This window comes from Acanthopagrus latus, chromosome 3 (assembly GCF_904848185.1).
Source record: "Acanthopagrus latus isolate v.2019 chromosome 3, fAcaLat1.1, whole genome shotgun sequence".
Classification (NCBI taxonomy): Eukaryota; Metazoa; Chordata; class Actinopteri; order Spariformes; family Sparidae; genus Acanthopagrus; species Acanthopagrus latus.
In genome coordinates this window covers 2,416,964-2,436,675 of record NC_051041.1, presented here as the reverse complement: position 1 = coordinate 2,436,675, position 19,712 = coordinate 2,416,964, and the positions used below count along the sequence as shown (strand labels likewise).

Genomic DNA, 19,712 nt, shown 5'->3' with positions numbered 1-19,712 from the left:
GAGAGAGGGAGAGGGAGAGAGAGAGAGATAGAGGGAGAGAGAGAGAGAGAGAGAGAGAGAGAGATAGAGGGAGAGAGGGAGAGAGAGAGAGAGAGAGAGAGGGAGAGAGAGAGAGGGAGAGGGAGAGAGAGAGAGAGAGGGAGTTAAAATTATCCACCTGAAGCCGATCCTCCTCCTGCTCAAGCTGATCAGTGTGCTGAATGGACTAACCAGCTCCGAGACGTCAAACTCGCGGGCAGGTAAGAAAACTTTCTGTTTTTCTTTCTCTCCAAACTATTCGTTGTTTCTTCTTCAAATCCAAACAAACGCAGAGATTTGAAACTTTTATTTTCACCAAGAACTTGACAAAAGCTTCTCAATCAAACCACAGAAAAAGTTTCGAGAACTTGAGTTTGTTTCCAGTGAATAATGCTGCTGGAGACGGAACGATGTTGATATTATATCTGCTGGGTTTTTTTGGAGGGGGGAAATGTTTTCATATTATTTATTATGTAAGTATAAGATGAGCTTCTTTTGGTTATGTAATGCACATATGAGGATTTTCTCAAGGGGCTGCAGTCGCCCATAATCTGCAAGCTTACAGCCGACATGTACATTCAGCACCTGTAGCCGAGCAGCAACAAACTTATTCTGCTTAAAATGAAGATAAAGTTTCGGCCTCAGGATGTTAAAAAGCAGATTGAACCAAAGTTCAAAACTACAAACTTGAAGTTTAGTTTGTTTGTTATTGTCGCTCTGTGATTCTCATTTTTCTGATGGAACAGATAATTTATGGCTCAACAAGTGTGTGTCAGTCGATTATGAGCAGGTTTGGTTAAAGAAACGATATTACTGAATCGTGTTTGCCCACATGAGCGTCACACTGAGATGAACTGATGTTGATTTGTGTTGAAAAGACTAAAATCTTGTAACAACACACTGCTGATGCTTGTGTTTTTGATACAAGATGAAAATCATTGAAAATCATCCCCTCACCCACCTGTCCCCTCACCTGTCCCCTCACCTGTCCCCGTCCCCTCACCTGTCCTCTCACCTGTCCCCTCACCTGTCCTCTCACCTGTCCTCTCACCTGTCCTCTCACCTGTCCCCTCACCCACCTGTCCTCTCACCTGTCCTCTCACCTGTCCCCTCACCTGTCCCCGTCCCCTCACCTGTCCTCTCACCTGTCCTCTCACCTGTCCCCTCACCCACCTGTCCTCTCACCTGTCCCCTCACCCACCTGTCCTCTCACCTGTCCCCTCACCCACCTGTCCCCTCACCCACCTGTCCTCTCACCTGTCCCCTCACCTGTCCCCTCACCTGTCCCCTCACCCACCTGTCCCCTCACCCACCTGTCCTCTCACCTGTCCCCTCACCTGTCCCCGTCCCCTCACCTGTCCCCTCACCCACCTGTCCCCTCACCTGTCCCCTCACCCACCTGTCCCCTCACCTGTCCCCTCACCTGTCCCCTCACCCACCTGTCCTCTCACCTGTCCCCTCACCTGTCCCCTCACCCACCTGTCCTCTCACCTGTCCCCTCACCTGTCCCCTCACCCACCTGTCCTCTCACCTGTCCCCTCACCTGTCCCCTCACCTCTGCATGTGCCGCTCCTTCAGCTTAATATTCGGTGGCGTTTTGATGAGCTTAAACTCACGTGCAGTTAAGATCTTGATGTGTTTGACACTTCGTCTTTAACCTTCATGCGATGGCCTAATACGCCTGAACCTCCAGAGTTCACACAAACAATCACGTCCTCTTATTTATGTCATTATATTTAAACTCTTTCACGCAGACACTCAGATGTAAAGTCGTGCAGCAGCTTTTTCTTCTTCATGGCATATTATTTGTGATAGTTGATGTTGTGAGTCTGCAGAAAGGGAACAGTTGTTGTAATCAAGTTCATTAGTTGGTCTTTTCACCACCAAATAGTTTTTTAGTCGTACAACAGATTGGACTCTGTTGTTGTCGTGGCCTTTTGCCTCCTGCCCAGTTACTCGTCCTCTGAGTCCCGCTGAGACTTTGGCGCTGACGGGCTCGAGGCCACGTGCGGCGCTGAGACCTTGGTCTGACTCGTCTTCATTAGCGAGCGAGGCCAGAAGAAGAGCTTACAGGAGGCCGAGAGAATGTGAGGAGATCCGTCAGCCCGTCAGATCAGACGCCAGCCGCATGACAAGCACGACGCCGGCTCGCGAGAATCAAGATAAATGATGGTATTATCTCAGACTGAAGAGTGATCGAGCTCCTCGCCTGATGGATGGTGAACAAATCACCTTGTAGATTGAAAACGATGACCTTAAGTTCATCACCGAGTGTGTTTGAGCCTCAGCGTTGTCGATCTGTGTTTTTAATATCTGCTGTCGTCCTCAAATTAAGCAGCTTTTTCACAGCTGAACTTTTATTTGTGAGGCGCTCTTCATCCTCGCACCTGTAACAGGAGAGTGCTTCACAGACGATCAAATTAAAATAGAGTAGAGTCATCACCTCATGAAGTGCCCATTAAAGTGAAGTTACGGAGCGCTGCGCAGAGCGATATGACGGAAGGATCGTTCAGATCCGTCCAGAATCAGAAACAGGACGTTTGACTTGTGTTTGCTTACGAGACGACGTCTCATTAAAGAGTCCAAACAAGGGAGACCTTCAGCGAGAAACCCGAGCTCGGTGCCGTGCTCGCTCTAATCCCGCGTATTGTCACCTTCGCTTGTTTGTCTTTTCACTCTCTGCTCTTGAGCCCGAGAGCTTTCAGAGGCATCGCAAGTATTCCCGCTCGGCCTGGCAGGACGTCTCTGGCCACTCAACTCGGTCGACCTCAGTGTGAAGGATGGCGGCGACCTCTGACTCACACAAACTCGAGAGTTCACTGAGGCCCGAGTTCAGCTCAGGTATTCGTTCCTTCTCTCCATGTTGCTGCAGGAAACATAAATCCTGCCCGTCTTCATGATCGCTCCACTGCAGGAACCCTTCAAGAAAAATGTGACCTTTGGAAAGTTTTCTGCTGAGGGAAGAAACTAAAAAAAAAAAAAAAAGAAACCTCTGATGCTCAAATACATTTAATATCAGACATTTCAATTCTGTTGTTGTTCCTATAGGTGACTTTCACTTTCACCAAAGTAATGTTATAACACAATATCTTTACTTTTTTATATATATTTATACACATAAGTGTCACGTTTCGGTACTTTTAAGACCACCTGTAAAAAAAAAAACTCAAAAGTTTTAGTAAACAAAAGTCTTTCTTGAGTAAAACTAAAGATATCGTTTTAAAATATCACTTTGGTAAAGTGAAAGTCAGCCATACAGTACTTAAAAATATCCCAATATTAAATACTTATGTAACAAAACATGAGACATATATTTAGAATCCTGTATGTGTTGATTGATTATCGGCCCGTCCAATAACCAGGACTGATATTCGTCGTTTTTGCAGCATGTAATCTGTAGAGTGACTCCTAACTGAAGTTTTCCTATAAATCCAGAGAGTGAAAGTATTTAGTTTCCCTCAAAATGTTCCTGTTACAGTGTGCTTGAGTAATGCAGAGACACACAGCTTTGCTTTTGTTGTTCTGGGTCCACGTACGGTGCAGAATTTATATCATTATAGGACGTTGTTCTCTGGAGGACTTTATCTAACGCAGCAACGCTGAAAAACAGAGCGGGGATCTGAGAGAACGTGTCCCCGACAGGTCTCATTGTTGTCGTCTGCTCGGGGTAATGGATGCAGTTTAAAGTGCTCCACTTCTGTGAAAATTACCGACATCAAGCTGCACTGAAACGACGAGGACAAAGGTGCAGCGGAGCCACTCGGTGCACGTGGCACTTAGCGGCTCGGCGGCAGACGGCTGTCGACCCGGGCGGCGCTCAACTGTAATTACGTGTTTTTTGTTGGGTTTTTTTTTATCTGTGTGAATGTGAGGCGTGATCGGAGTTCAGAGAGGAGAGTTGATTTTAATTGAGCTGGTGACAGAAAGAGAAGACAGAAGTCTGTTTTCTACGCTACAAGCTGTTTGTCAGCGCTCATCAGAAATAGCAGGTGTGCCGTGTGTTTTATTCGCAGGGTCAGGAAATCGATACAGGTCCAACTTAGACGGATATCTGTGGGAACGGGAACACTTGACTGCAGCTGATCCGCTGCCAAAAACACACTGAGAGAAACAAATAGTGGAAATAATAGTAGTGTGTATATTTATGTGGCGTGGGTTCAAGACGGAGGTTTAAGAACATTTTAGTCACGGAGGAACATTTACAGTCTTCGCTTTATTTATCTAATAACTTGAATAGTTTCTGGTCACTTTTGCAGATCTCATGCTGCATCAGAGCAAAAGGAGCACGATTTTAAATTAATTAATTCTATCACAGTTTTTAAAAAAAGGCAACTTTATTTTCCCCTTACGTTTGAAGCGTCCTTTACATTGGCATCAAGGTAAAACAATATGTCCGCTTTTTTAAGAAAGCAGGAGTTGGTGATGATGTTGATGGAAGAAGAAAGAGTGGAAGCAACGTCGTGAGTCTGGCTACACCGTCCACCACACGTTTCTGGTGGCGCCGCTCGGTTTGATCTGTATCTGTTTGCTTTCAGAAAACATGAATGAATGACAGAAAGCTCCATCTGATGAGAATAAATGAACCTTTAGGCACAATAACCACGTGGTTCGGGTCAGGAACAGGTCACGTTATGACTTGACATGCCTGGTTCTGTCCGCTCCACGTCGTTAAACGTGTACATACTGAACTCGTACGCACCAATAAAAAGTTTTGCGCTCGCATCTACAGTAGAAGTCCTCGAAACTAAAGTTCTCAAAGTTTCTCGCAGAGGAAATCCCTCTCCAACAATTCCTCACACTGAACACAAGTAAGAGGTCACTGAACCCGTTTATTCCCTCTGAGAAATGAAAGTGTTAGTTGCGTGGAGGAGAAACAGCTCGCACTTTGTCAAACTGAACAAAAGCCTCGGCTTGTGTACGATGCAGAGAGCAGATGGTCGCCTGTTATCGGGATGTTCTGACAGATACAAAGAGCTGAGAGGACGTCAAAGAGAGATTTTTCTAACTTTAAAGCCTCAGACTCGCCCTGTGGAGGCTCTCGTTTTGCATATCATGGTAACGAAACCGTCGTTTCAGATGAAAGAAAGCTCTCAGCGAGTCTGAACCGCGAGGCTGTCGTTGTGTTTCTCGTTACTCCAAGTTAAATGTTGGTTTAACTCAGAGCTGACTGTGGCTGATGTGCAGCAGTGGTGATGAAGCCTGGTGGTTCTCAGGATCAGTCGCAGTCTGAAGGCTTCTGTTTTCCTCAGTTTAGACGAAGAGGAGTCTGGAGTTTATTTCAAGACCAGCCGGGATCATAATCACTGTGTGAAGCAAGACAGGAGTCACTTTGGGGACTTTTTATCATTTATCAAGACATATCTAAAGGTTCATATATGGAGGAGGAAGGATATTTAACAGTTAACAGACAATTATTCTTGAAATTAAGACTCATAAATCCTCTCAAGCGTCTTCATCTGCATCAGTGACATGAAACTCAGCCGTTTCTCGTTGTTCTGCGTGGCGGCAGGACTTCAACGTCCGTCCAAGTCCGTCACCTGAAGATTAAGACTCGTGGCTGTGACACATGATGTCACGACACCTTCAGCACCATCAGTCCTCACAAGTGTCGCTTGGCCGTCCGCTGTTCTGGTTCGTCACGTTCAGGGCAGACATGACTCACCTCCACGGCCGGAGCACCTGACAGGGCAGCAGGTGGAGGAGGGGTGGAGGAGGGGTGGAGGGGAGGGCTGACTCATGTGATGTGTCGCGTGAGGAGGGTAGATGAGCTCAGGTCCCCCCACAGGAGGAGCAGGAGGAGGAGGAGGAGGAGGAGGAGGAGGAGGAGCGTCTTTAAGCTGCGAGGCCACATGGTGGGATGTATATCCAGTGAACCTGGATATGTGACCTGAGCTAGCGGAGCTGGGATTGTCTTAACGAGCTGAACATGCACATGTATGACTGCGTGCAACACACATGTCAACATGCAGACTCAGATGAAGGCCAGCGGAGGTGTAGTGGAGGGAGATCTAGCGAGAACGCATCGAAAATCCAAAAAGCGTTCGCTGTCATCGACTGTGACGAATATGAACTTTGAGTCTTCTCGACGCTGCTCATCTCCAAGTGATTTAATATCACGTTTGCAATTGTAAAACTGCAAACCACCTCCTAAAATATGTGATATTTGTTCATATTTGTTGTCGATCGCCTCACAGCGATGACCACGCACACGTTCTTCCTCCACAGTGACACGTGTGACAACAATGGCTTGACCCTGTGTGTGTGTGTGTGTGTGTGTGTGTGTGTGTGTGTGTGTGTGTGTGTGGGTGGGTGGGGGGTGGTGGCAGGACCGGGACCCTGCAGCCAATCCCTCGTTAAACAGCATTAAACCCAACCAATCCTATTAGTCCGTCACCCTTGAGAGGAGGAAACATGAGCAGGTAAGATGCTCAGATCGTCTTGGAGGGTCACCGGGAGCCTCAGTCAGAAGTCTGAAGGACAGAAATTTAAAGAAAAGAAAGCACAAATTGTGATTTCATAAAAAGACACAAAGCAATAACATGTAATACTTTGGTTTGTGGTGTGAAGTCACTGTAGAGGTGTGATGAGTCGGGTTTAAAAGCAGCACCGGCGCTGTTGGTTTAGCGCTGACCGTGAAGCGGTGCTGCTCTCCGGGCTCATGTGTGACGCCTCGTGCCTCGCTGAGGTATCATGTCTCCCAAATCTCCTCCTAATGTTGCCTTTAAGTATCAGACAGCGGGGCTCACTGTCAGATTAAGGCCCTCATCTGTTGGCTGCAGGCAACATCTCTGAACGCCTCATTAAACTGCACTCAGCGTTCCGACTTTGAGAAGAAAAACAACATATGCTTGTTGTCAGAGCGCGGGCGGTTTAGAAATCAGTGGTCGGTACACAGTTTTGTTTCTTTCTTAAAGGCATCAGGTGCAGGATTTGTTGGATATTCACCTGAGACCATCACCTGGGGACTAAAACAATGAATTAACTCGTGTAAAGTCATGAAAGTAAACGGCCAAAACAAAGTCTAACGGCCTGCAGGACACAAACTCTGGTCATTAAATCCTTTCCAAAAGATTTTCAAGCAGAAAACTTGTGATAAATCCAACAAAATGGTCTTAAAAGGCAGAAGACTTCCAGCCCTTCGATGCACAGATGAGCTTAAAAACACAAAGTATTTCAGAAACAAATGTTCAGTGATGGAGCTCGCTGAAGCGTCCTGCAAAACCACGTCCATCCAGAGGAAAATACCACGTTTGTAGGGCGTCCCGTCTTTAAATATTTTAGGTTGGCGGCTCACGTGTTTATTGATCTTGCATAGTAAATCTTTAAAGTTTTAGTGTCATTATGATCTTAATTGTCAGCTAAAGGTACAAAATGTCAGAATTGATTACATGTTGTGGAAAAAATGGGAATTTGGACAATTGTTCAACCAAGTTTGTTGCTCCTCAGTATTATTACACCTTTACAAGCCGTCTTTGGTGATGATTCTCCAACAGAAAGCAACAAATTACCATCATGAATTAGCAAATGTGTAAAAGACACATAAACATGAAACATTCGACCAACAACTCCAGGAAGTCACTGATCATGGCCATGAAACAGTCCTGCATATATGTTTCTGATTAATTGGATATTGGAGAAATCCAGCGGTGCTTGCAGGCAGATTGAATAAACATGAAGCTTAGCTTAGCACGAACACTCAAAACAAGGACACAGGTTTCTTTATTCAGAGGTGGCATCAGTCCTTCCTGTTTAACTCTCAACAAGTTGGACGCCGTGCAGACTCGATGTTGTCGGTGCTGGACTCTCGGTGTTTCGGACTTAGCGGCTGCTGCGGGTGCTTGAACTGGCGATCGGCTGTGGAGATAAGAAGATTAGAGGGAACGGCGTCCTGTGTGTTCTGAAACTTCTTCTTGGCTTCGCGTCTTGCTCTCTGGCTGAACCGCCCAGCATGACTCATCTTGACACAGATGGAAGTTTACTTTGTAAGGACTCCATACCAGTTTCAGTCAGAAGACGAAATTTACTTTTTTTTTCCTCCAACAATAAACATTTGAATAGATTATTCAAGATTAGTGTGTATAACAGAATACGTTTGCGACCACTTCAGTGTTGCTCACCTTGAATTTTATAAAATCTGTCCCCATGATGCACAAATTAAACTTGATTTTAAAACAAAACTAACAAACAAAGCGGAATAATTTTCAAGCTTTACATGTCCAACAGTGTTTGGCTACTTGGCACCTCAGTTTTTTTTTATTAAGTTAAAAGAAAGTAGCTAAACAGGCCTGATTTAGACCATTTTAAGTGCTTTTCAGGGGCAGAGACGACATTAACGTTTATATTCCTTTTTTTTCCGGCTGCGTACCATCAATTGATCGACATATTTGACTTGCCGTCTGTTCTTCCCTGACACAAGCTTATAAATGTATCCAGGTTGGGTGGAGCAACCTGGGATTCAGTGTTTCGCCCAGAAGGACACTTCAACATGCAGACTAACGGAGGTGGGGACGGACTGCCCACTCCACCTCGCGGGAACAGTTCCTGATGTGATTAAACTCTGCAGCTTTGTCTAACCAGAGACATCAACAAGTATTTTCTGGGTTTCCTCCACTGACACACGCTTGACTTTGTCTCCCCTCGCTGCCTTTAAATAACCAATAAACCTGCCGTCTGAGGGCGGACGAGCTCTGCGACTGATTCACGAGGCCCCGGTGTGAGCGGCTGGACTCTGCAGGCCCGCCCATGTTTCAAATGAAAAACCAGCTTTCATTATGTGAATTGCCGGGCTGCGGTTTAGGGGGCAGATTAATTGGATGTAATCTCATTACTCTGGTTCCTGCCGCTCCCCCCCCTCACCCTCACCGGCCTCCCCCTCAGCGCTGTTTACCCGCCTGCTGCCGTCACGACTGTCTGCCGGCTCAGTGCTGACGGACTGAAGGAGCGATTTGATAATTGGAGATGAAATGTTTGTCATGGAGATCCCCCTTCGCTGACGCATTCGCTTCCTGTTAACAATCTAAATCCATCGCTATTTATCCATACTACACTTTTATTTATACGTGACCCAGATTATCTGCCTCTAAATCTCGTTTGGTCCGCTTTCCTTTAGCACAACACTCAGTAACAGGAAAATACTCGAGTCGATCAAAGATCCAGTCTGTTTGCTTGTTTTCTCGATGTCTTTCTAACCTTATCTTTTTTTCCTTTCTCTGTCTCAAAGGTAAGAGCAGTCTATGATCCGATGGCTGGTTAGAAGCCGAAGTTAAAGGGATTACTCTTGGCTGGCTGTCGAACGCAGGAGGTCCTTGGAGCCAAGACAGATCACCTGGCTGGCGTTGGGCCAACATCTCTTTCCCAAGACGGCAGATGGACTTATCGGGATCGATCAGCACAGCTAATACTGGTCTTTAACTTGCCATGGAGCCAAGAAACCTTTGGTGAAACCACCAGGTTGTCTCAAAGGCAAACAGTTAAAGAGTCTGGCAGCACCCTTTGTTTACTTTTGGAATACTGCCCTGGAGTTTCTGCTTTTTGTCCTCTGAAAGGGATCCATGCTGTCTGGGAGGAGATTGTATCTGCAGTTTTATTGTTGACATGCTTTTCCCCAACATCTTTCAATCCAACACGTATGACTTCCATTCATGGTGTTCGTCACACCAAAGCTAAGGCCCGGGAGGACTGTCAGTTATCAAGGAAAATATGGCCAGAGACGTCAGTCCTCTGAGCCTCATGCCTTTGTCTGTAAGGCAGCAGCAATGGGTCGGAGCCCCTCTGGGGTTCATCTTCCCCCTTCGTTCTCTCATTTTCTATTACTTCCTGTCATGCGCAGCAGCCAGCAGTCTGCCTGGCATAGAGTATGATTATGGCATTAGCCCCAAATTTGTCTGCACTCCAATCCCCCCAGATGCAGACCCCAGCTGCTTTTCTCCACCCACTGTGCCCCATGGACCAACCACTACTGGCCACAATAGCGGTAACCGGCGAGGCATGATGTCCGACGAGGCCAAAGCCACCATCTTGCACCTGCGTGAGAGCCTTGTGAGGCAAAAGGAGACCATCCTGGACCAGCGGGAGACCATCAGGGAGCTCACCGCCAAGCTCACCTTGTGCGAGGGCTTCGGTGGTCACCACAGTGGCGGTCACCATGACAACCACCACGACAATGGCCACGACAGCCATCATGATTCCCATGACGACCACCACGGGCAGCACAGCAGCCACCACCCGCCATCGTCGTCATCATCACATCACGGGCCTTCGGCGTACCACAGCAACGATCATCACTACTCCCACGGCGGCCACAGGTCGGACCCGCACCACAGGAAGGGCTCGTCGTACGGGAAACACGGCTCATTCTCCCCCGAACAGACGGGAAAGACGCTGCAGACACTGAAGGAGAGGCTGGAGAACCTGCAGGTGAGAACAACATAATAACCTCTCATTTCAAAAGTTGGCCTCATGTAATTTACGGAGCTTTAAAGCAAAAAAAAGGTCATTACTGAATTTTGGCTGAACTGTTCCTTTAAATAAGCCTTGGGGACATTAACATAGGTGACACTACCAACAGAAGGTGATAGTGTTCTGTGAAATGAAATACATTGTTGGGGATAAGAAGATAAAATAAGCTACTTCTGTCAACCAAAGTCAGGTGTGCAGGATTTGGAAAGTGCCCAGAGCTTGGTCAGGAAGATGCCGCTTTAAGAAAGACCAAAACTGAAATGAAAAGTCGGTGTTGTGCCAGGAGAGATGTGTACTAATCGATGGACTCCCGACACCTGCACATTTTTCAACACAAGTTCAACACAAGGCCTAGCAGGGGGAGAAGCGGCTTCATTTCACTGCTCCAGTATTGACTTTCTCTGAGTTTCAGCCCAAAAAAGGTTTCAGGAAATGGTCAAACAAAAACATTGCATTTGTTTTCCAGCCCCTCAGGGTGTAAAGAGTTCTGTAGAGCTGCAGAGTGTTTGCAGTACACAAATAACCAATTATAACAGTGTTAAGTTTTACAGATGCAAATTAAATGATCCAAACAAAGAGAAATGGTCGATGCATTTTTATTTTGCATTGATTTACCACCCTGTGGTTCTGCTCTTTCTCACACTCTCGACTCTGACAAAAGCTGTCCCATTTTATATTTTAAGAATTAATCCATGAACGTATTCTCTTTACTATAAGAAACTCAAGCGGGGCACGGCGCCGTCTCCTATCTGAACACATTCATACGGCTGTAATTAAAGCTCTGAGGTTTCAGGTTAAAAGGGTAAACATTCTGTAAAAGCTCCCGATGGAGAACGTACGCCTTCCGCAGCGCAGCCGCACATTTTAAAATGCTTAGTAATGTTTCTGCAAAAGAAAAGCCTGAACAGTCTGCAGGGAGGCGGAAGCCTATCAAAGGTTTGACTTAATTGGGGTCGTATCCTGCGTCACTGAAGGTCACAAGCTCAGCCGTCGTATAAGCTGCCAGTGAAGTCTGCCGCCAAAATGCTGTGAGAAAGACGTGTTTCATGAAGACGTGGTAACCCGCAGAATACTGTTTGTGTTCATGAGGAGGCCATTGTTTGATTGTTTCAAGTGTTGGTGCTGTAGTGGCACATCTGTAGTTTGGAATAATCACAAAAATGTGACACAATATTCAAAAGTTTGAGGAGAAACACGCACAAACGTCATGATAGACCCACCAGTCATCGTCATACACATAAAGTTAACATCACAGTGGTTAGTTGCTTATCTCTCTCTCCTGGTTGTAAGTGCCTGAGCTCATCTAAGTTTATCAGCACTCAACCTGATCTAAAACAGCAGCTGTGTCCATGTGATTATCACATGATGCAGGGCGACAGGTGAGGCTTAGCGGTGGACGGGGGATGCGAGGGGAAGAAGAGGGAGGGAGCCGGTCTCTGTGGCAAAGATCTCCAGATCATTAGATCACAGTATCGTTATTTGTGCAGTGATGTTTATTCAACCTCGTTAATCGCATTGGGATCAAGGATCTGCTTCCCACGCAGAAACCAGGCCAAGTAGGCCTACAAGTCAGCATAAGTCTACCATAAGCCAAAACAACCCAGAAGTTATGCAATGGATGTTTCTGTAACACACACATAGAAACTCAAAATGTCATAAGGTTAAGTTTCTAAAGGTTAAATCACTTTGTTGGGGTTAGGAAAATATTATGTTTTGGCTTAACATACCTGGTTTTGGAGATGGAGAAGTTTAATTAAAAACACCCAGGTCTTGCCACCATTTTTATTCTGGTGACTGGCCCGGGAAGCACTGATCCAGATGTTAAGAAAGTATTTACTTTTTAGCAGAGATTGATTTCAGTGTGAACCCAACAAGCACCATATCAGGGCTCCCTGGGAACTTTTGAGCCTGTTGTTGCTCTCCAAGAATTTTAGCAGCTTGAAATCTGTAGATATTTCTCAGTATGTGATAGTACTGTCAGTAATACATCCTCCAAATTGTGTTCCTGCGCCTAAAACAAGCCGTACATGTGGTTCTGCCGTCTCCCTTGTGTTACAACATTTAATGATGCTGGTGTCACCTTGCGAGACTAAAACCCTGCTGCCCGCTGGCCTGTGAAAGCCTCATTATCAGCGCAGGTGGTCTCAGGCCACGCACAGGGAAAGTGTTGCCAGAAATCCCATTCAATCTCCCTCAAAGGTGTGAGACAAAACAGAACCGGAGCCAGGATTTACCTTCCGTCACTCCCTCCTCTAACAGGATGTCTACGCCACCAGCCTCTGGCCATGCGCCGAGGGGAGCTAGCCAGCCTCACCTTCAATTAGCTTCATCCTCCCTGACGAGGCTATTAATCGCGGCGTGCGCTGGCATGGAACAAAGCCGGATTTGCCGGTGAGGAAGGCGAGGATGAGCAAGGGAGACTAGGAAGGAGGGTTTAAAGGCAGGAGGGGCAAATATTTGCATGCAACTTAAAATGACATCATAATTCTTATTCACTGTATATCATTTACTGCAAACGACGTATGGCTCTTTCAAAATCTATTCATTTTCTTTAAGATTAGAGTTTTTCGTTCTTGGCCTCAAGAGCATCAAGCAAACCCATCTCATGGTCCTCTTTCTAGCTTTTTTCCTGTATCCCACATTAGCATAACAAGCTCGCTCAGTTATTGTGTCACTTACAGGATTTGTTATCCTTGCTGTCAGTGAAACCTCCCCAAAGGTGTTTGCTGGCCCAACAGCACAATGTGACCTGACACACTAGGGGAACCACTCAGGAATGGCACGGGGAAGGAAAGCTTGAAGGTTTCGACCTGGCCTGCTAACTCCCCAGATCCCAATCCAGTTGAGGATCCATGGGATGTTCTGGAACAAGTCTGATCCATGGAGGCTCCACTTTGCAACCCATAGGACCTAAAACACCTGCCAAGAATGGCTTGGTGCCAGAAATCCGGGTTTGATCCATGGTGGGGGCCTCCATGGATCCAGCACTTGAATTTGAATCTGACTGGGATTCGTGTGCAGGTCTTGCAGTTTGTCAGAATACGTCGTCCTCCTGGCTGAGCTTCTGCCATCATGGAGTGATGTTACCATGATGACGGTGTACTTGACACAGTGTTTGGGTGGGTGCATGTTGAGATGCATCCACCTGAATCCTACAGTGCAGTACCTGCGAGAAATCCTGACTAATGTCTGTTTTGCCTCCACAGGCCAGGAACTCCTCCAGCTCCTACTCCAGCTCCCTGAGAGAACTCCTCCAGAGGAAGATCACCGCTCTGGAGGAGCAGCTGCACAGCTACCACACAGATCACCATGACAATGGTCACCACAGCGACCACCATGACGACCACCATGACGACCACCACGACGACCACCATGGCAACGGCCACTACGACGACCATCATGACGACCACCACGACGACCACCACGGCAACGGCCACAACGACCACCATCGTGTGGATCACCATGACAGCCATAATAACAACCACCACAGTAGCCACAGGTACAACAGCCATCGCGGCGGGCACAGTAATCGCCATCATGACTACCACTACGACTCCCACCACAGCCGGCCTCATGGCAGCCGGCGCAGCCACTACCGTGATGACCACCACAATGACCGCCATTATGATCACCATGACGATCACCATGATGACCACCATGATGACCACCACAATGACCACCACGATGACCACCATGATGACCATCACAATGACCACCACTACGACCACCACAATGATCACCATGATGACCACCACGACTATCATCACGACTATCACCACAGACCTGGGCGCCACGATGATCACCACGATGATCACCACGACGATCACCACGACGATCACCACGATGATCACCACAATGATCACCACGACGATCACCACGACGATCACCACGATGATCACCACAATGATCACCACGACGATCACCATGACAGCCGCCGCGGCACGGACCACCATGACAGCGACCACATTACCGATACTCACCCGCGGCGTCTGCCTTTCAGCAGCAAAGAGACGAGTCTGCGGGGCGCCGGACACAACAAGCTGGAAACAGTGATCAGCCAACTGCACCACAGCTCTGACCATGGTACACACGGTACTTTGTAGCATTAGATCGGTTATTATTGGCTAAAATTAATATTGTCCTACTAATTGTCTGCATCTGCAAACAAGCTAACTTTAGCTAACAATAGGCAGCTAAAACCATAAAATCACAATATATTCTACAATCTTTACGTTCCACTTTATAATCTGTGTTGTGGTGAGAGCTAACCATTTGTTGTTAGCATTTCTATGCTAATGTTAACTAGGCCTAGTTTTGCATCCTGTTAGGGCGGCAGAACTGCACATGTAGGCCACTTTACACAACCTGAACCTAAATTTCCCTCGTCTCACCAGGAAACCACAAGAAGCTAAAGAGTCCCACTGCCTTCCTGCTCGACTTCCCCATGAGGACCAACTACATGTACGGCAGAATGAAGCGGGCGGTGGTCAACGAGATCTTCGCCCTGACAATCTGCCTGTGGCTGAAAGCAGGTTCCGGTCCCGGCCTCGGTACTCCCTTCTCCTACGCAGTACCTGGACAAGCCAATGAGCTGGTGCTCATCGAGTGGGGCAGCAACCCCATGGAGCTGCTGATCAATGATAAGGTAAAAAGCAATGCAAGAAAAAGTGACGTGAAGGCTTAAAAGACAGAAATATGTCAAGAATTTTAAACTCTTATCGAAGCTTTTACAAATTGACACTGGTTCGTATGTATATTAAAGATTTAAAGACTCCATCTTAAGTTCTTAAAGAGGAGTAACGTGAAATGTAACGTTGGGTTAAACTTTCAAAATAAAGTGTGCTGACAAACCGTTCAGATATGCACAAAAACTAAAAGCTGATACTCAAGGCTGAAATAACTACGTTAAGTCATGTCACGTAATGTTACATCAGCTTAACGTGAGTTAGGTCTTTTACATAGGTTACTTACTTATGTCATACATCACACAAATCCCTCTTAACTCTTCACTCTCGGGACATAAACCCGGCTCGTTGAGGTGAAGGTCCATTAATTGGCCGATCCAACCAGCCCTGGACTCAGACTTTCACTAGGCTGCTGTATATGACAAGTTTGGAGTGAGCACGGGCTGCGTATGACTTTTACGCAGGAATCTAATAGAATAAGATAATTATGTTATGATATATTATATCTAAAGGGTCAAAGGTCAAGGCCTGCTCCATCACATGCTGGGGTTAATGAAACTGTAGACCTACAAATGAGGTTGTGGCTCAGAAAAGACTATCTGTGCATGTTCATCAGAGGCTTTAAGAAATAATTAGGCTTTTCCTCACTTTGAGCCCCTCGTGGCTATAATCTCCTTTTATGAACAATTGTGGACATCTCAGTTTAAGCGACACTCGTGCACGGATTCTTGACACACAAATTAGTCAGTTACTCTGTTGGCCTCCTAATCTGACATTCTCGGAAAAGCTGAAAGCCTTTTTCTCGTAATCAGACGACAGATATTTGTCTTTTTCCCTTCCTTGCCCCAGAACTGTGAGCAGGGAGCTCGACGAACAGATCAACAAATGTCATTAATCAGATTAAATGTAATTAAGTGGCCTAGTTGTCTGCAGGAGTGACATTAACCATGAGGGATAAACTGTCATGTCTGTTTTGTTTTGGTTTTCTTTCTAGTAACACACTTGGCAGTCATCAAACCGATCAATGACCCAGTTAAATGATCTTGGACGTGCAGATTCATCCGTCCTTGATGAATCTTGTAGAGTTTTTAAGGATGAACAGAAATGAGATTCTCGTGTTGCGCTAATTTGTGCAGAGATTTAGATTCCTCCAGTTTTTTATTTTTCTTTCCGGATAAACAAAGAAACTTTTTTCTGCATGTACGCTGATGATGATGTGATGATAATGAAGGTTATTTGATCAAGGAGAAATCTTGTGTCAGGTCAGGGATCTATTATCTTATTAACCTATCATATGGAAATGTACTCAAAGCATCACAGAAGTCTTTTTGCCCTTGATAAATATATTCTTTGACCACTACCTGTCCGTCTCCACCTGTGTGTTTAGGCGGTCACATTGCCGATAACCATGACGGATGGGAAGTGGCATCACGTGTGCGTGACGTGGTCGACACGCGATGGCAACTGGGAGGCCTACCAGGACGGGGTGAAGAAAGGCTCAGGGCAAAACCTGTCGTCCTGGCACTCCATCAAATCAGGAGGGACCTTCATCCTGGGCCAGGAGCAGGTAAGACGTCCAGGTTCCTGTCAGACGGTTTAGAAGTTTAGAAGTTCTACGAACACGATCATCTTCAGAAAGTTTTTCAATTACAAGGTTTCATGCCGATCTATGGAATAATGTTGTAGCAAGGCGTGATGTAATGGTTTAGGTCTTGAGGGTGGTTCATCATTTAGCACATCAGACTTTCATGGGAGAGAATAAAGTTCACCACCACAGGCTTACAATCATTAGCCTTTCTGCACATATTGACTCCAGAAAATGTTCGTAGAACAGATGCAGACATTGTCCAGAGTTGCTGTTGTCTGTGTCCATTCTCATCAACCGGTGATACTTTATTTGGTTTAAGATGATTGTTGTGGTGCTGATATCAACGCGACATGATTATCCAAACATCAACAGATGGTTTTATGCCCTCACAACTGTCTATAAAAAGAAAAACAGGATCAGGTTTCAACAGTATTCACCCCAAAAAAGAATAAAAAAGATTCCAGAGCTCAACAATAAACAGCAATAGATGGAGATTTATTGTGTTGTTTGCTCCAAAGTTTGGATTCTGTCCTGAATAAACCTTCTTCTCAAACAACTCATTCAACCATGTCTGAGGTCTCCTGTTTCTGATTTTGATAGAATTGATTTGGTAGCTTTGGATTCGGACATATTCATATGTAACGTGATCGACACTCGCTCGCTGTGAATTCTTGGCACAGTGACCTGCTCGACTCACACATGGGCTCAGACTTTGTGCAAACGGTGGTCCAATAAAATGTGTTCTGAGTCAGCTGAACTCATCCATAATCTTTTGTTCTCACAGGACACGATGGGAGGCCGCTTCGACGTGACTCAGTCCTTCATGGGGGAGTTGGCTGATCTCCAGTTCTGGTCCAGAGTCCTGACGCCCAGCGAGATCTACGGCCAGGCGACCTGCGGAGGCCACCTCATCGGTGATGTCATGTCCTGGTCGGAGGAGTCGGTGGAGCTCCACGGAGGGCTGGCCGAGCTCCCGTTTGACCCCTGCCACTAAGGACTGACTCCAGACCACCCACGTCAAGAGCTGCAGCATCATCATCCTCACATTTTTGGATTATGTGTTCATGTCAGAGAAAGTTGGAGAGCGGAAAAATGTTATTTTGTCATGGATCAAAGATGAGGAAATGAGTTATTTCATCTCTCGCTCTGGTTCTTCGTCATATCGGTCTGCAGAAGTTTAATAACTCGAGCTCAGCCACGGGCAGCAGATGGAGCAAGGAGTTCTTCTGCTTTTTTTTCTATATATTTTTGCCATTCCTGTTCGATCTTTCTGCCTTCTTCCACCTACACTTCTTCACTCTGACGCTGTCAGCAGGACGACTTTGAAGGCTCAAAAGGAGCGCAGGGCTTTGGATTTGCAGGCTGTGTGGTCATGACTACAGCTGCTCTGAGAGATCCACCACACATAATAGGATTTCTTTCCAGCAGATCGGGTCCAAAGGTTGCTTGTTGCCATTAGCTCGCCTGCACTAGCTTGTTCTCTTTGGTGTGCAAGCAACATAAACATCACGGGAGGTGAAAGGGAGGCTGAAAAGGCACAAGACCGCTTACAAATAAAAGCCACATGGGGACCGTGATGATTCATCCTCCTTTATAAATGACTGACAAACAAATATCTGATCGTTGTTATGTGGAGATGAGGAATAACACTGCTGCAGGAGTTTGTTTTTTTTTTTTTTAATACAGAGAAAAGGTTTGGGCTGACTGTTTTATAATAGTATTTCATATTGAAAAATCTACTACAGGTTGTTTTTTTTTGTAGGAAGAAAACAAAAACAGTGTAACGTGTTCCATGACTGTAAACTTGCATTTTGTCAATGCAGAATTTTAAAAACATGGAGTGGATGTGCGATTGTCCATTACATAAGAGCGCCGCAGCTTACTGTCCGCCATGACACGTTACGGCCGCGAGCCACCTGACCGCCATCGTTACCGTCCATCAACATGTCAGCCGCCATGATGCTCATGTCACCCCGGCGGCTTACAGCGGGACTTAACTGTGGACAACTGATCCGATCCTGCCTATTTCTGACCAGCTCAAACCACGTGGCAGAGGCACACACACACACACACACACACACACACACACATTTGCACATGCTCAGAGAAGCTAACAAGATGAAAAAAGAGACGTTATTGATCTCACGCTAACTGTTTGTAGATGCACCTTCCTGTTTTTATAACAAAAGAGGTTTTTGTACATGTAAATTATATCCCATAATTAAAATGTGTTTCTTTTTAATTATATATATTCATAAAAAAAGATATTTATTATGGCGTTTCTCATATTGTAAATAATTTATAAGTACATAGCACTTTCTGGACCCCAGGTTTGTTTATAAAGCATGTCTTTGGGAGGAAAAAAAATGTTCATTATGTTTTGTTTGTTTCTCATATTCCTAATCCACACTGACTCAAACTCAGATGACACTCAGCACTGGGACTCTCTTTTTTTGATAGTAACAAAAAGGGGTATATCTGTTGTTGCCATGGTGATGGAGTCTGTCAGCATCAGGACCGCATCATCCCGACAGTGTCGCACTGCAGCAGAGAAAATCTGCGAAGCGTTTTTTTGTTGCTGTTGTTGTTGTTGTTTTCTTTTGACTGTAATGCCAAGACGACGAGCGGCGCGTTGGAACCCGTGCTCCGGATTTCTTCTTCTCATGATAGTGGGCCAAAAAAAAAAAACGCGACATGACTTTCATATCGTTCTGTCTTCTTATCTTTGTGACATAGACTTCAGTTTATACACCTCCTGATACTACCAAACTGTGTAGTTTGTAAGCTGAATGTTGACATAAAACATGTAAAAAAAATATATATACATATATATGATATGCAACTTTATGCAGAAAATTGCTTATTCTCGCCTTTGGTGTACATTTTAATAATCATTAGGTGTTTTTTGTTATGTTTATCCTCCTCTGTGTCTTTGGCTGTAAATATTTGAAGTATCACCTCGT

The 19,712-nt window shown here is 45.7% G+C and overlaps 1 protein-coding gene across 1 annotated transcript; it reads left to right on the top strand.

The window, feature by feature from the left end:
• Positions 1-126: 126 nt before the first annotated feature.
• Positions 127-18,776, top strand: si:dkey-14o18.2 (neuronal pentraxin-1). The gene is made up of 6 exons (XM_037090503.1): positions 127-239; positions 9,239-10,434; positions 13,683-14,559; positions 14,871-15,121; positions 16,549-16,728; positions 17,534-18,776. The coding sequence occupies exons 2-6, from the start codon at positions 9,718-9,720 to the stop codon at positions 17,741-17,743; spliced, it is 2,235 nt and encodes a 744-aa protein (XP_036946398.1). The 5' UTR covers positions 127-239; positions 9,239-9,717; the 3' UTR covers positions 17,744-18,776.
• The last annotated feature ends 936 nt before the right edge of the window (positions 18,777-19,712 follow it).